The 16,807-nt window shown below is 34.9% G+C and overlaps 2 protein-coding genes across 9 annotated transcripts in view; both read left to right on the top strand.

The window, feature by feature from the left end:
* On the top strand, positions 1 to 8,651 carry Sou (required for meiotic nuclear division 5 protein souji). The gene is made up of 9 exons (XM_019043298.2): positions 1 to 365; positions 1,004 to 1,149; positions 1,681 to 1,818; positions 2,113 to 2,250; positions 2,864 to 2,996; positions 4,672 to 4,837; positions 5,610 to 5,712; positions 7,174 to 7,328; positions 7,869 to 8,651. Exons 1-9 carry the CDS (start codon positions 230 to 232, stop codon positions 7,930 to 7,932), a joined length of 1,179 nt encoding a protein of 392 aa, XP_018898843.2. The 5' UTR covers positions 1 to 229; the 3' UTR covers positions 7,933 to 8,651.
* Positions 8,652 to 10,951: 2,300 nt separating this feature from the next.
* Positions 10,952 to 16,807, top strand: part of HUWE1 (HECT, UBA and WWE domain containing E3 ubiquitin protein ligase 1) — a 64,933-nt gene continuing 59,077 nt past the window's right edge. For 6 of the 8 annotated variants that reach the window (XM_019043227.2, XM_072306090.1, XM_019043228.2 and 3 more), the window contains exons 1-4: positions 10,952 to 11,211; positions 13,552 to 13,645; positions 14,680 to 14,901; positions 16,351 to 16,590. In XM_019043227.2, the coding sequence (XP_018898772.2) occupies positions 13,598 to 13,645; positions 14,680 to 14,901; positions 16,351 to 16,590 (510 nt within the window). In that variant the 5' untranslated portion in view covers positions 10,952 to 11,211; positions 13,552 to 13,597. Of the gene's footprint in view, positions 11,212 to 11,386; positions 11,567 to 12,912; positions 12,935 to 13,551; positions 13,646 to 14,679; positions 14,902 to 16,350; positions 16,591 to 16,807 lie in introns of those variants that run through there. The other 2 variants (XM_072306087.1, XM_072306088.1) reach the window with 2 other exon arrangements.

Below are 16,807 nucleotides of genomic sequence, written 5' to 3'. Positions count from 1 at the left end.
CGCTATCGAAACAGATGATTTGATATTTGATAATGTTTTATTTAATGTTATTGTTTTGGAAAACCACCAGCCACTGCTAAATGTCATCTTAAAACTGTTTGAACTAAGTGTTAAAAGTTCTTTTTTTCTTTAGGCTCTTTTGAATTGAGAGTTTTCTTCACACATATGTGTTTTTATTAACTTTTACCGCGACTAGCCACTTTAGTTTTTTGTATTTAGTGTAAGTAAAATGGAAGCCTGCACTGCTGTGGAAAGAGAAATTGACAAAGTTCTATCAAAGTTCGGAGGAATAAACGATCACGCGAAACGGTGTCTTCAGGATTTAACATGCCACATCGAAAATTTGAAAGAAGAAATCGGAACTTGTAAGTTTCAAGCAGCTTTTTACAAAGTAAAGTGTTAAAATGCGGTAAAGCAGTCCTTATATCATTGAAGAACTCAACAGTTCTTTGTTCCTTTAAAGTGTAATTTTTTTTCCTCTCTTCAGTACATATTTATCTATCTTCAAAACCCCGTACTCAAATCAGGAAGCTGAAAATTTTATAAACACGTCGTATAATTCCATTCCATTGTTCAGGATCCTTCAAGCGAGAATTGGTGTGTAACGTTCTTGATACATTGACCCTGCAGAACCAAGATACCTCTAGCATTTTTGTAGATTTGCACTAAATATTACAAGTACGATGTTTATCCCTGATGTGTTAGCCTTTGCCTGTTTCTACAAGGGAAAGTGCTGTTAGGCACTGTGCACCTGTTTTGGAGGTGTAAGTAGTTTACATGACCCCATTGTCGGGTTTAAATAATTCTCATTGGGAAATTCTCCTTTATTGTGCTTGGTATTAATAATTGTATAGTTTTATACACTTTAAACGTCTCAACTCTCTAAGAGCTCTTAATATATCTGTAGACTATTTAGACTATTTTTTGTGGATCTCTGATATTTTAGCTCTTCTCAAAGTTATTCTATTTACCAATCATTTAACCGTTAAATTCTCATTTTCAGGTCCAGAAAATCAAGAGCTTACTGCCGGCCAAGTCCTCATTATGAAACAGGCGATGAACAAGGTGAAAGAAAGTGTACAAAGGTTGGCTGCTGATCATAGAGATCTCCATAGCACAGTGTCTAAAGTTGGAAAGGCGATTGACAGGGTAAAAATAATTACATATTTTTCAAAACATTTTTTGGACTTTTAATATAAATGCTCATTGTGGTCCTCTCTACTTTAAGTTAGCGTCTAAATATGTGGAGCCATCCATGGTCTATGGATCATGCAACGGATGATTAGCACCTCTTTGTACTTAGTATGTTTTCTTTTCAAGTTCCCTATTGACGAGGACATTTACTTACACAAAAGACTGCAAAGTTTTTGTAAAGGGGGAGAGGGAGGGAGTTGGGGACAGCATTGTGCGATTGAGTTTGACCTGTAAAGATAGTCCTACATCACAAGAGTATTACTATGATAGGGGTGGTGTGGAGGGGAGGGGGGGGTCTAAAAATCTGAAAGTTAGCACTATGTACTTATTTTATAAAATATCGAGATGAGTCAGTGATCAAAGCAGGCTATAAACATTTACTTACCATTAGATTGTTCGGATTCTAAAAGAGAGTGAAAAATATTTGAGCATGCTTTTAGATATCTGCTCCCTCTGAGGTCATTCATAGAGTTTATATTTTTTCAGAATTTTGTGCAAGACTTTGCATCTACAAGCCGAGAAGATGTTTTCTCCGGTCCTGATAAAATCATGCTTCTGAATCAAGTTATCTGCCAGCATTTCATTCGCCAAGGAATGCTGGATATTGTAGATGAGTTGGTGGCTGTAAGTAATTCCTATTTTACCTATATTCATGTTGACTGTCATGACAAAAGTTTATGAAAAGCTCCTTATTAAGACCATCATGTTCAAAAGCTATTATACTTAAAACCTTATTGATATAAATCTTGACATAGAGGGTTCACTCATTCCCATATCAATTTGTAAATTTCACTCTAAAAATGAGAAGAATCTAACATAACCATAGTTTTGATCTGTAATTTAGTAACTATATTTGCACCTTATGATCTCATTTTAACTTAAATTTTCTGATGATTGCTCATTTGCATTGTGTTTCAGGAGGCTGGTGTGAAAACAGAACCTAGTGTTAAAGAACCATTTTCAGCCTTAAACAGTATCTTAGACTCTCTCAAACAGAAGGATCTCACACAGGCATTTGATTGGGCTCGAGAACATCGAGAGAGTTTGGAAGCTCAGGTAAGTTTAATTTATATTTGTTACCGTCAAGGTCCTTTTTAAAGACTCAAATAACAGTTGTTGCACCCTTAACTAAAAACTGCTCGTCACATTCTCAAGCAATACAAATGATCCCTGTGATTTACTGTTTTAAAGGGTAGGTGCTTAGCCCCTTATTGAGTGTCTCCTCAATTATTCCAGATTTTGGCGATAGCCATTGAGGGGCAAACACAGCACCCTAGCAACTATTCGCTGAAACCATCATTATCAACACTCTCCCTTCTCTAAAAGACTAAAATATCTCATCGAACATCTCGCAATTAGCACCTTTTGATCATCAACTCTCAAAGTAGTGACAAGCAGGATGAACTGAGGGGGAATGGGAAATCAAGAACTTACCTCAAAAGAAAAGTTCTTTTTTTCTCCTTATTTCACCATTATCTCTTCCTAATGAGCTCTCTTGCTTTCTAATGAGGGTTTGTTTAGGTAGGTCTCAGTGAAGTACCCAACGCAGTTTTCCTAAGCGTCTCCAGTCTTCAGAGACACATTTTTTTGTGTTCCATACTGACACTTTTAATTTAAACTTCTTTCCATCTGTAGCGAAGCTCAGTCTTTGTATTACCTTTGTTTACAGAATTCATCACTGGAGTTTAAACTGCACCAACTCCAGTTCATAAGTCTCCTTCAGAAAGGCACCACTGGTCAAAATGAAGCAATTGCTTACGCAAGGACACACTTCTCTCAATTTGTTGGACGTCACGAAAAAGGTACGTGCATCCTCTGGATCCTACTAGTCATCAAAAATATAAACGCAATCTGATGCAGTTCAAGGCTCCTTTTATGGGTTTTTTCCTCTCCACTGTTTCTCTCTTCTGCTTTTACCTGTGTCCTGTGTCGTAGCAGGATAATGGAGATGTTGCATGTGTGAGGAATTTGAGATTTGACTATTGATTCGTATGTAAAATTTCGCGAGAAACACGATGGTGCCACTGGTTTTTTTTCTGAAATCAACTCCCAAGCTCAAAAAAAGCTCTCAAGTTGAGGCCAAAATGGAGGGGATATCCCACGCTATCCTGAGAGTCCACCTCTACATCAAGACAAACTCTCCATGTAAAGATAGGGAGCAAATACATTGACAGGGCTGCCACTTTATTTGGGGACTCCACAACTGAAAACATGGCAACCCTGCTAATGTATTGCTGGGATGTACCCTATCTTTGCATGGAGAGTTTGTCTTGATGTAGAGGTGGACTCTCAGGGTAGGGTGGGATATCCCCTCCATTTTGGCCTCAACTTGAGAGATTTTTTTAAGCCCTGGAGTTGATTTCAGAGGAAACCAGTGGCACCATCGTGTTTTTCGCGAACTTTTACATAAGAATCAGTAGTCAAATTGCAAATCCCGTACACATGCAACATCTCCATTGTTGCCTCCCTCAAAAATTCATCATAGATTTATCCTAAAAAAAAAGTGAAAACTACCAAATCCGGCAAAAAATTTGACATTTCTAAATAAAGTTTGCACACTCAAATGGTTTCAAATGAAATTTTTAATTTAGTCAAAATTAATCGGATACTGTTTGTAAACAGGTATAGTCATGCAATTGAAGAAATTAACCATAGATACTTCTTTGTCCTGTACGTTTCAGGGGTTTAATTTATAGTCTAAAATTTTATGGTCATCAACTTTTTTACCGTTGGTGAATGGGTCCTCTCAACAAAATCTCATATTATAAGGTGCCATTTTGGATTCAAGATATTTGCTAGTCAAGAATGTAGAAGAGGAGAATTTTGTACTTGTTTTCCTTCAGCTGCTTCCATCAAAATCTTAACATTTCCAGCATATTAAAAAGTTGGCAGGGTGAAAGTGCCACTTTTCTGTATAATTACACATGGTGCAATCAATTTATAACGGCCTCCAATTGATAGTCATGGCCAGGAGTTATTAGGACCCTGAACTCTGGTGAGAGCCAATGTATCAATTTATATCAGGGTCTTTCAAATACCTATGTATTAATATTGAAAAATCAAATAATATAAATTGTAAAAACTCATGAGTAGTTTCTAGTGCTGCAACCTTGGGTAGAATCTTCGCAACTACCTGATGTCGGACATAACACGTTTTGCTCTATCTTTAAGTTAGCCTGGCAAATTTTCATTCCTCAGACAAAGCAACCTATCTTAGTTTTAAGATTGCAAAACTAACCCCAGCAATTTCATTTTTAAGCAACTAAAACTGTATAATTTGTTGCCAAAATTTTTCTAATTCTTGCATGTAATTAGAAGAAAATTTTTTGAAATTTTTAGTTAAAAATGCCCAACAGTTGCCTAGCGAAGATTAAGTTTTTGAGAAGCATTGTTGTAATGTCGAAATGTAAATATGTTCCTTCGCCTAGAGAAAACGGAATGACCTTTCAATTAATGGTGATTTTTTTATGTCTTTAGAAGTGCAAAATCTGATGGGAATGTTCCTATTTCTGCCTCATGGAATTAGTGCATCACCGTATGCCCACATGCTAGAACCTCATTTATGGTCTGATATTGTCGACACATTTACTAAAGATGCATGCTCACTTTTAGGCCTGAGTGTGGATAGTCCTTTAAGTGTTTCGTAAGTAAATTTACGCAGTGTTTTCTCTTATAAAATAGTTATGATTCTCATCAAACAACAAATGAAAATTTATTTCTGAATTAGTTAAATTTATTCCCCTAAAAAAGAAGAGAAATAAGTCCTATCATAAATGGATTGCATTTTGCAAAAAGAAACCAGAAGAATTGCGATGATGCCAGGATTGTGCATTTTCATCCTTTCCAATAAAATTACTGAAAACTTGAAAAAATATGAAATTTACAATGTAATTTTGTCTTAAATTTACAGTTTTTAGCGAGTAAAATAGAAACTGTAAATGGATAATCAGGTTTTTCCTCCAAGACGAAAGAAGTTGCACAATCTTAGCAACATTGCAATGCTCCTGGTTCCTTTTTGCAAAATACAATCCAAATGTGTTCTGCCTTGAAGCTTAATCGTCAAAATTGTGTCTCTTTTATCAAGTAATCGAAAACAATCACTAGTTTTTTGTTATGATTATTTCTGCTTTCTGTCTCTTTGAAATTCATGTTAATAAATTTGCTTCCAAAAAAGCTCAAAATTGCAAATGAGGTGTCTAAATTTTCAAAATTCTTAAGGCAACCCCCTGGCTCTTTCTATCTCTAGAGCTGAGGGAGTTCTGCGTAACGCCTCATGGAGGCGTGAAACCCCTTCCCCTTACCAAGGGTTTTCCAGTGCCACCTATGAATTTGTGAAACAAATCTGATGCCCCTTAAAGAGACAGTGTACGTCAATGTAATGAATATTATATGTATGTTTCACTTTTTCATATCAGGGTCAATGTTGGTTGTGCAGCTTTACCAGCATTGTTGAACATAAGACAAGTTATGCAGCAAAAACAAGTGACTGGAATGTGGAGCGGAAAAGATGAATTACCAGTACGTGTGGAATGTTTTTCTTTTCTTTTCTAAGGATTTATATTTGCTGAATGTCTTTCTGTACACTGTTTGTTGTCTGATGGTGTTTTATCGTTGGACTGGTCAAAGTTCACGGTGTGTGATTGTTCTGTTATTAAATCGAACTCTGATAACTCAAAACTGAAGGGAGGCAATGAAAAATCTGAGTTTTTAGGGTTTTGAGTTAATGAAATTAGGAGGTGAAAAATTTGAGGCACTGATTGTGAGTTTGCTTTAGAATAGAGGTGCACCTCTTGATTTCACTGCCTCTAAAATGAGCATATTTTGGGCATTTTGGGGCAACATTTAGGGAATTGCACTTGCCTATTTTTTCGCAACGGTCACCGAAAAATGCGAAGTGATTGCCTGCAGCAACCCCAAGTTCTTATCTTGGCATGACATTGCATCCTTCGAGTTATAGAGGTATCATACTGATTCTGTATTTATAAATTTTTTACAGTATTGAATTCTCTATCCTTAATAAACTTATTTTGCCTCAAAATCTTCTCTCAGCTTACACATCCAACTGCAGACACAGGGATGTTAAAGTTTGTCTTATAGCAAAATTACGATGCATCATATCAAGTTCTTGTCTGTCCAAATGTTCAATGCCCTCCCATTGGGATTGAGTAAAATCTTTCTCGAAAAGGGATTTTAAACATATTTTTGAACAGCCCCCCTAAGTTTCTTTCTGAAGTCTTTTACTCTGTTAATGTGCCACTAGATTATTTAAATAGTGTCTTCTCTAGGGTTGAATAGCTGTTTGTCAGGCTCCCATTTTTACTCTCTCTTCTTTTTTTGTTCATTATCTTCAGTTCTCTTGTCATAATTTTTGACCTCTTCATTTTTTTGTCTTTCTCTTGTGCTGACCTGTACCACAGCTCCTTCAGGTTTTGATTTATAACTGAACAGTTAATTTATTTTATCAAGTTACTGAGGTAACTCTATGAGATAGGGAGGGACGCTTCAAATTAAAGCGGTATTTCGCCGATTCCTTTGGGTATAAGAGGTAAAAACGAGCCTTAAATTTTTTCAAGTCAACAGCACAATTTTTTCAAATTGTCAAGGATTTTAGCCTCCAGCAAAAGAGAATGGCTGTTTTATTTAAAATATTGAGGTTCATATTGTCAAAATCGGAGTCAATGAAGTCAGATCATATTTAGTTTTCGTATCTTGTCTAAAAATTAAACTTCATTGATGACTATTGAAATTTTTGCTTTCCTGGCATTTCAACTTCAGCCTATTTATGTGATAGCTTTGTTACTAATTCCTTAATTTTCTCTGTCATTCAATTCTACTGTTCAACAGAATTAACAACAAAATTAGTGATTCTGTAAGAAAATCCCTGAAATGTTTTCAGCTTTTGCAAAAATGTTTTAATATTATGCATACATCACCTTTTTATTAAAAATAATTTTGCCTCTGCTGTCTCTTTTGTTGCAGATTGAAATTGAACTTGGTCAGGAACACAAATATCACTCTGTTTTTGCATGCCCGATTCTAAGACAACAGAGTTCTGAATCCAATCCACCCATGAGACTCATTTGTGGTCATGTGATCTCTCGTGATGCTTTAACCAAGCTTGGAAGCGTAAATAAGTAAGTACCCAAGCACAGTTTTCCCTCCTTTTACCTAGGATTTCATTCAGACTTGAGATTCTTCAAAATGGAATTACCCAATCCCCGAAAGTAATTTACCCTGAACTGAGTTGAATGTGAAATGTGGTGGTTGAATTTCTTGTTTTCTCCCATGGGTTAGCAGCACCCATTTTTTCACTCATTTTCTGAAAGTACAGAGTGAATTGAGCTTCTAGGAATTTTTCAGATTTTTTGTAACCCTAAATGGCAAAGAAACCTTACTTTGAAAATGCAAATAATGGACCCGTTCGAAACGAATTATTTGGTGGGCTCTAATGACAAAACCTGCCAAAGTTGGACATATCCTTAGTTTTTTTTCAAGCTCTTCAGAATATTGAGTTTTCAAAGGGAAAAATGATTTTCTTTTTAAAAAATCCCTATACTTTTTTAATTTGATTTACTAAAAAAATGGTAGATGCTGAAGAAAAATGTATTAATGAGCTGGCTATTTATGCACTTGTTCAGTTAGAATATTATCTTTTCCTCTTTTTTCTTTTGCAGGCTAAAATGTCCTTACTGCCCAGTTGAACAGAATCCTTCCGAAGCAAGATTAATATATTTTTAAACCAATTCTTTTTCATGTTTTTGTAAACATATTTTTTCAAGATTTGATTTGTGTTGAGTCAAACTCTTCCTAAAAACTATTCAGTGTACATACTGTGAATAATATTATTAAGGTGCTTTGATAGTGGTATGAATATTTAGTAAGTTCTACAGTGATGGAATGGACAATTTTCTCACTCATTGTACGATTATGTTTCAAGTAAAACACGAATAAAAAATAATCTTTTAATTGTTGCAGATTAAAGTGAAGTTAGCTGTAGTTTTAATTGCCAATAGAAATTATCTTCCTCTCTCTTTGTTTTCTTTTTGTAATTTTTTCATGTTTATACTAGCAAAAAATAGGAAGAGGGAGGAACTGGAAGATATCTTTGTTCTTTTCAGAAAAATTATTTATGTTTGTTTTTAAATCAAAGATGAACGGTTCAAAAAACTGAAAGTAATACCAAATTAAATTGAGCCAAAATACGACTTCACTTGTTAACTCTTCATATTTTGTTTGTTTTACAGTTCTAATTGATTTATTCCTTTTATTTCTGTCTTTCTTTTTGTACATAGTTAATATGATGACAATTTTGTTTAGGGAAAATATTCTTTTTTTCATCAAATAATGGCTATGATACATACACATTTTACTACAATTCCCTCCACCTTTCATGGAGAGAATAATTTCTAGTTTGTGATTTTTCTCTTTAGATGATTAAATGAATTTCCTGTTTTGTATTCTTTGTCTTTTTTAATGCAAGGATGAGTGTTCCTTACTGCATGGATTTTTTTCTTTCTTTCCTTTTGTTCTGATTTCATTTTATTGAACATGACATGAAGCAACCCAATTTATTATCTTTGTAAATAGAAGAAAAAATTATGTACCCAAAAACAAGTACAAGTCTCCTCCTTGAACATTATCTTAAAAACATGTGTTAGTCTCTCACTTGGTCTATCCTTATTTTAATAGTAATTCTCTGAAGCAATCAAACTACCCAATACAGTTAAGGTTTTTTTTTTTTTGGGGGGGGGGGGGGGGCGTTCATTTAGCTTCATGTTCATTTTAATCTAATAAGACATTACCTAAGTATGGTTCTTGACTCATACATGTGGGAGAAGAGTATTGGGTTATTCCAAATGAATCCTCACTTTTATTCTATGGAAGCAATACAGTGTTAGTGCCCTCAAGAAACTCGTGAATAAGTATCATCATCACTCAATCAGTACTTGAAAGTTTGTGTCAGAAATTGATAGCAAGAAAACTGTGCAAGCAAAAAGAAATATTGGGGGTTATTAAGCTGACAACCAGATCAAATTAAAATTTAGGTGGAACAAGTTTAACAAACTAAGAGCTAAAACCGTATTCATATGAATGGAATTAGAAGTCGACCCAGAGGAGATGGGGCTTCCAGAAAGGTTTGGAAACAGATATCCAATGAGGGTTTTTCCCTTTGTGAGGGAAGCAGAGAGTGCTTAGGCGATTACAGTTTTGTTTTCTTATCTCAGTCCATGTATATCCTTGGAACCACACAATTTACCTTACGCAATTTTCATCCACTGTGAAAACTTTGATTTCACATTACAGGGCAACTGCGTGACCCTCTTAGACTTGGACCTGAGGAAGTCAAGCTTTGTATACGTAGAAAATCTCTGCTCATCTCAGATATTTTGTACTTTTGACTAAAATATTTGAATCATTTCCAAACTTTAGTTAGATCCTCATTCTGAAATTAGTATTTCAGAAAATATTTATCAATATGATGTATTTTTTATTTAATTTTTTATACTTAAATTTAGTATTGAATAGAAGGTATTTCACCATATTACAGAATATTAACCTCACGTACATAGGCACTGGAGAAAAGTCAGGGTAATTATAAATAGCTCTGGAATAATACTCATGTACCTCTACCTGTCAAAGTACCTACCTAAGTCCTATTTAAAGAGGTTTAGAGGTGATTATTTCTTGAGTTTGCTTTGGCTCCCTGACAGATATAACACTATCAGTTTTATGGACAAATTTTGTCTGTAAACATCAGTCGTTTCTGATGACTGGGAAATTTATATCAAACCAACCATGATAAGTACTCGGATTTCTCTCAATATGATACAAACATAATTTCACCCATATTTATCACTCATTTTCAACTTACATAAAAAAAAAATAAATCGAAGGTGTACCTACCTAAGTCTGCAACCACATCTTGGTTCGTAACGTTGCAGACTTTTTGTCATACTTTATTTTTTAAACGGTGAACTACTGGACGGTAATTTTTCAATTGAAACTGCCGTGATTTTTCTTCACTGTGCAAAGAAAATTCTGCAAAAACTTTAGGGAATGATGTCAATTTTTTCTCCTTTAAAAAAATAACAAAGAGGAGGAGATTTTCTAACGCTGCAAACGAGATCCGTGGTTGCGGACTTAAGCTGTCAAAATACATAAATATCAAGGCTTACATGCGATTAACCCCAGCAAGGTTTCTAATTGCTTTGATTCGTGTTCCTCAGTAAGAAGAATTGTTTATAAAAGACTTTTGTTGACGTACTCTGATTCTGATATTGCGAGTGTTACAAGTCTCTGCTCATGTTCCATATTCTTCCACAAGGGAAAAAAAAATTATATTTTCCAGTCTTTAAATTGTTAACTTTAAATTATTCTTCGTTCTTCAAAAAATATCTCAGAGAAGTTCAAGCAGATAATTTGGTTGACTCTATAATGAATGAAATGCAATTTGATATTTTTAAATGTTGCAACAAAGATGCACATCTCGACTTGACACATCTTGGGCCAACAATATTCTATTCCTGAAATGAGTGCTTCATTTTTATTATTTTTCTTAAACGTCAAGGTCTCGTGCCTTGTATAATTCCATAACTTGTTTCACGGAAATTTTTAATATTCTGTGTAAATCCTTCGCGTCAATTTGAAATTTCGCGCTATTTCTGTTGTTTGACACGTTCACCCCGCCTAGCAAAATGCCTAAATTCAAGGCGTCACTAGTGCTGACGCTCAGAGGTTGTCTATCTACTTCGCATTCTCTGTGTAGTATACGCAACATCGACTATTCAATTCACAACTCCGTCTCTGTGGGTCGTCAGTTTCATTTTCAATTTTATCATTATCAGTAGAGCGTTTATTATCGTGTTAAATCTCCGTTGATTCCCTTAGCCTGGTTCATCATTTTTTGATCATTATTTCTATCATATAGGCGACATTTCCATGCCGTCCAAGAGATGAAGTGATTTGGCTGCACCCTGTGGACGAGGGTGATTCACTCCGTTTTCCTCTGCTACCACAGTAAGTTCTTTGTGATTTTACCTGCACTGTGACTTAACTTTTTGTTCGCATTTTTCTTGAAATCCATCTCAACCCCAACTTTATCACTGGGACCAAATCCTAGCACAGCATCCTCCCCTTCCTTTTCTGTGCCCTTACATATCATCGTCATCCATGATTATGATAATCAACATGGCTTCCATGTCGTGTTAACAACAAACCTAGTTTTGTGTTTTGTAAGTTAGAACTGGTAAAATCATAAGCTCATTATTAGAAATTCCGAATGGTGCACAGCTACTTTATCACATTATTTCCAATTACACACTTATTTATCATACCGAAGTATTGAACTCTTCTTTTTCCTTAACTCCTTTGTGTAAGTTGGAGTTTTGTAATGCTCTCATGAGTGTTTTCTCCAGTCTGTTGATTGTGAAGGAAGTTTTCACATTTTTCGACTGCCCCATCATGAAATTCTAAACTTACCACCACTAAATATCTGTGACCTTTTGGTAAATTTACCGTCGGTTTTTCAACATGATTTTCCGTTATTTTAAGATCTAAAGTAAAGTGCACATATTGCCTAGGTATCTAATGAACATATTATCCATAACTATGAATGGAACTTGTTTGTCATGAAGGGTAAAACTTATTGTGATCTTTTCCTCTGTTTCCTTTCATGAAAATCTTTCTAGTCTCACATCATTTTATTATTCTGCTATCTATTATATCAAATGTTTACCCCTCATCGTTCCATGTGTTTGTCCCTATGCGTGTATGTTGTAAATATAACTGACCTCTCGAACTGCTAACTGGCCGCAGGGAATGATGCTGTTAACCTGAATGTTCAAAAGTCAGCGTCTAGTCTCATAAGGCTCCATGCCCCAGTCCTGAACACTCCTAACCTTTCTAAAGTATCAATTCACTACCCTTTCGAATAGTATTGCTTTATTTTTCCTTTAGAAATTGGAGCTTCTTCACATCTGATAATTGATAATGTATTGTCGAAATTATATGTCACGAAATGTCAGAACCTCAAACGCACAGCTGCATTCTTTACAAGAATGTTTCTCACTCATCTTATTGCATTTCTATTAGTAACTTTAAACATAACAATTGAGTTAACAAATGATTTAGGGTTAATTAGTGGATGCTTAGTTGTCTAGACCTGTAACTATGGATTCTCCTTCAATGAGCACATTCCAAAAAACTAATTTTATTTGTTTTTACTGATTTTAATCAATTAAGAAGTTAAAAGTAATTCTATGCTCTGCAAGATCCTTCCATTTTAGAGTATTTATCATTTTGAACAAAGGAAGAACCTATTTTGGTGAAGTTCTCTTCTTTTGTCCCCTGTGGAATACCTATTTATGTAATAGTGATTACTTTTCGTTAAATACCTCTCTACTTTCAGTGTTGAGTGGTATTCATCATCATTTACCATTGGATTGTGTCAAAGTTGTGCTTTTCGTTTAAATTCAACCCAGTGCTATACTTTTTAACGTTTAGACAATGTCCTGGCATTACCCTGCCAATGCGGTAAATCATATTGTGCACAAGCCTGCTAAGCTACACCTAGTTTAATTCTGTCCTTGAAAGCTTAATTATGAGCTCATTTTAGTGTTCGAGAATTCATTTGAATTTTTAGGGAACCACCAGTAGGTTGGATGGTAATTTCTTCTACCTCTGTTCTTGTCATGCATGGAATTAATCCTCACCAAGGAAGAAACCCTTCACAACTTTGGAGGTAATGACCATTTCAATGGTGAAAAAAAAAAAATGTATACTTGTTAAGTGTCTTAAATATGCCTCTATAAGTGGCAAAGAGGTGAAAAATTTCTGCCTTGGGCAGTGTTACCAAGTTGGGAACCTAAAAATCCCGCTCCCTGAAACAACAAAATTCTCAAGGTTGTCATTCAAGCTAAAAATTCTTAAAAAACTTTTGCTACCGTTTTAATTTTTTTTTTTTTTAAATACTTAGTAGTTTTCTAATACTTAGGCTTTTTTACGCACTTAAAACAAATAGAATGTTGCTTTAGAAAATAAATGCCTGTTCCCTGTGATTAGTGCTTGAGAATTCAAATTAAGTAGTAGGTATATATTCTTATTCAAAATCCTTATCTTCCACCCAGACAGTAGCTATTTCATCAGATTTTTCCACCAGCACTCCTAGCCTCCTTCTCACGAAAAGATCTATCATAGATTTCTAAAATTTGCTCATTCAATATTCAATAGAATTGTTCATGTAGCAAACTTAGCTCCTCTGAAAAATTTGACCCTTTTAAACTTTCATTTTTAAAAAGATGGTTGCGGAAGCTATTCCTATTTGTTACTCATTTTTTCTTTTCCTTTTTTTTGTCTCAGGCATAAATGTCAGAGCCATGATGTTAAGTAGTAAGTGAAGACAACAATGGGCAGAATAGACCGATCGAAACTCAAGAGGAGCTACTCTGAAGTTGTAAGTATTTTTCATTTCCTAGTCAGTGTGTTTTTCTCTGATACTTAGATAGGCAAAACAGTGTGGGGGATCAATTAACTTCTTTCTTACTTTTGAAATCCACTAATCATGAATAGAGAGAAAATTCACCTAGGTCATACCAAGGCATACACCAATTTTATTATTTGACCTCAGTTGCATCATAAAATGGAGAGTAAAAAGTCGTGACATGCTAAAATTTTTGCTTTGAAAGTTGAAAGATTTTTTTTTTTCTTCGTAACCTAGATGGCTTCCTCATACGCTCTAAAGTTTCCCTTTTATTATTATTATTATTATTTACTTAGCCTATTAAACATTTATGTAAATATTTTAAAATAAATAATATGCGCTTTTGCTCAGCTGGCATACGTTGTTTACCTTTTGAACAACACAGGACGGGAAGGAACACTGCTCAAATGAGAAGCCTGCCAAAACTGTTGTAGTGGGAGATTTGATTCAGTAGACTTAAGCTAAACTTGTAAGCGGGTAATTCAAATTTTTCGTAAACAAAAAGAAAAACGTTTATATTTTGATTAGGGCAGAGTCATAGTACGTTGAGACAAATGTCAGTCTCTGATTACTTCTGAATCAGCACCTCTCAACAGGTTAATACATGTAGTCAGATGGCACCACTGATGAGTGGTGACTTAAACAGCACTTGCCTTTTGTCTCAACATACAATGACTCCGCTCTAAAAGTCAATTTCAGTAGTTTTTGCTGTGCAAATAGTGTTTAACATGAAATTTTGAAGAGAAACGTGTATCAGAAATCAGAATGCTTCAACTTATACCTTCTCTAGTAGTCTATTAGTGAACTTACTTACCTATCAAGTTCACTTTTTCTTTTATGTTCACATTTTGCAGTGTAACAAAAAACTCTGTAATTACTAAAAAACAAACAGAATCCTTACCTAAATCCTTGACATAAATGGTAGTAAGCTTTATTTCAGTATCAGATTTTTTTGCTATTATGCTCTTAGTTGGAGTCTAAAATCTCAATCCTCTCTCATTTGACAGCCTCCTGAGTGCCGACCTCTCATAGAAAAATTGAAGTCTTGCAATGAATCCGAGCTGCTTGCGGAGCTGAAACAAATTGATTCATGGAACTATGGCAAGTGTGAACTTTACCATTGGATCGATGTTCTTGATCGACTGGACTGGATCTTGGAGAAAGCCTCTGCTAGAATTGGTCGGCCTGACAGCTGGCAGTTAGCTTGTGATCAACCAAATTATCGTGAGGTAATTGCAGCCTTTCTTTCAACTCCTATTTTTCTAACCTCCACTGTATTGAATTTAATCAGTGTTTGAATCTGACAGGCATCATGCCTTAAATGCACCTAAACTTTCTAATTGACATTAAATAATTTCAAGGTAAAAGTTGGTATCCAAACATTTGTGGTCAGATTTCAAACTGACGAGTGATCCTGCCCCTTTCCATCCACCCATTGCACCTAGAGGCGATAATTTCAGATACCCCGCACTTAAAATCTAATTGGTATGTGGAGTGTAGCCAAGTGCTAGAAATAATGTAACATTTTCTTTAAAAAAACTTACATCTTATATATAAACTTTGACCGAAGCTTTTCGGAGCAAGCGCTTCATCGTTAGAGTCACAAAGTATAAATCACAAAGGCCATAATTTAATTTCAGACAAGGTAACAGATTTCAGTGGTAACACTTGACAACAAATTAACAGATCAAAACACTCTCAATAATCAAAACACTTTCAATGTATGCTTAGTACCTAGTTCTCATTAGAGATGGCAGCACATTTTATTTACAGGGAATTACTTGCCAAATTTACCTCTTATATCTATAAAATGTAGTAAGTTTTTTCAAAGAAAATGTTACATTATTTCTAGCACTTTGCTAAATTCCACACACCAATATATTCAGTGCTACTACCTTTAAGCCATTGTGTAATAATGTTCGCTGAACTTAAAAATCAAGCAATCTAATCAATGTAATCAATGATCTAAGCAATCTAAGCAATGTAATTGGGTGAAGATATTTTTAGAATCAATGATTAAATTTTCTTACTGATGATTGTTGAGCATATAGTTTGTTTAATGATGATGAACATCGGGGTAAGCACTTTGCAAGGTAAGTTTTCTTCAGCAATTGCTCTACACTTTGATAGTGTGTTATCATCAGGCAAATTTGAGTGTTGACTTCAGAAAATGCCTTTAAAGGATTCAATTGGGTGAAATAAAGATAGAAAATTGTGTAATGAGTCAGTAGAAGCTCGATTTTAAATTGCCAAAAGACATCTTATACCCATCATGTATTGGTGTATAATTCTGGCCCTCAAAAAACCCTACTGGCCCAAAAACTCTTAACATACTAGCCAAGATGATGCCTAAATTTTTTGTAAAGATTCGATCTCTGAAGTCACTGAACGTATTGCTTTTATTCAGGCAACATCAATCAATGAGGATTTTTTTTTATCCCCGCAAGAGTTTTAAATAGGTCCCTACAATTGGAATTGGCATTCTTTTTTTTTGGGGGGGGGGGGGGGGAGGAAGTACAATCAGTAATGCTTCTGATGTCTGATAAATCAAACAATAGCTCCTAATGAGCAATCCCTTTTTGCTGTTAATGGTTGATGTTATTCCTTTCATTATGCGCTACAAATGGTTGGGAAACTTGATAACATTTTAACTTGTATGTTTCTTTGATCTGTTCCAGCTGAAAGATTTAACACAAGCTGTTCTCAATTTTACGGCAATTTTGATTGAGCAGTCCTTCTCCCGTCACTTATATAGCTCTGTTGATCATCTCCTTGTATTACTAACGTCCTGTGATCTAAATGTTGTTTTGGGTGTTATCAACTTGTTGTATATGTTCAGCAAGAGAAGCAATTTCATTCCTCGTCTAGAACATGAAACAAGAGATACCTTGATCAAATTTCTGTCCTGTCTTGCGGAAGTAAGTATTCCTGTACATGAGCCTTTTGAATTCAAGCTATTATTTTTAGGAGCATGCTTAGTGATCAGAAAATAAATTCTTTCTCTTTGCACTGATTGCTAAACCTTTATTCTGAGTAAGTTTAGACCTTTCATTTTCTCAGTGATTTGCGAAGTTAAATTCCTCTGAAGATTCAGTAAACTAAACATGCTCCTTTTGTCTACAATTAACAGCTGAA

Source organism: Bemisia tabaci, chromosome 1, assembly GCF_918797505.1.
Source record: "Bemisia tabaci chromosome 1, PGI_BMITA_v3".
NCBI classification, from domain to species: domain Eukaryota; kingdom Metazoa; phylum Arthropoda; class Insecta; order Hemiptera; family Aleyrodidae; genus Bemisia; species Bemisia tabaci.
The sequence above is the reverse complement of the archived record's forward strand: the minus strand, read 5'-3'. Positions and strand labels throughout refer to the sequence as shown.

Excerpts from the sequence above, each read along its gene's own strand:
- Sou (XM_019043298.2), top strand. The coding sequence starts at position 230 with ATGGAAGCCTGCACTGCTGTGGAAAGAGAAATTGACAAAGTTCTATCA. Across the intron at positions 1,150-1,680 it reads TTGGAAAGGCGATTGACAGG|AATTTTGTGCAAGACTTTGC; the intron begins GTAAAAATAATT and ends ATATTTTTTCAG. Across the intron at positions 5,713-7,173 it reads GCGGAAAAGATGAATTACCA|ATTGAAATTGAACTTGGTCA; the intron begins GTACGTGTGGAA and ends CTTTTGTTGCAG.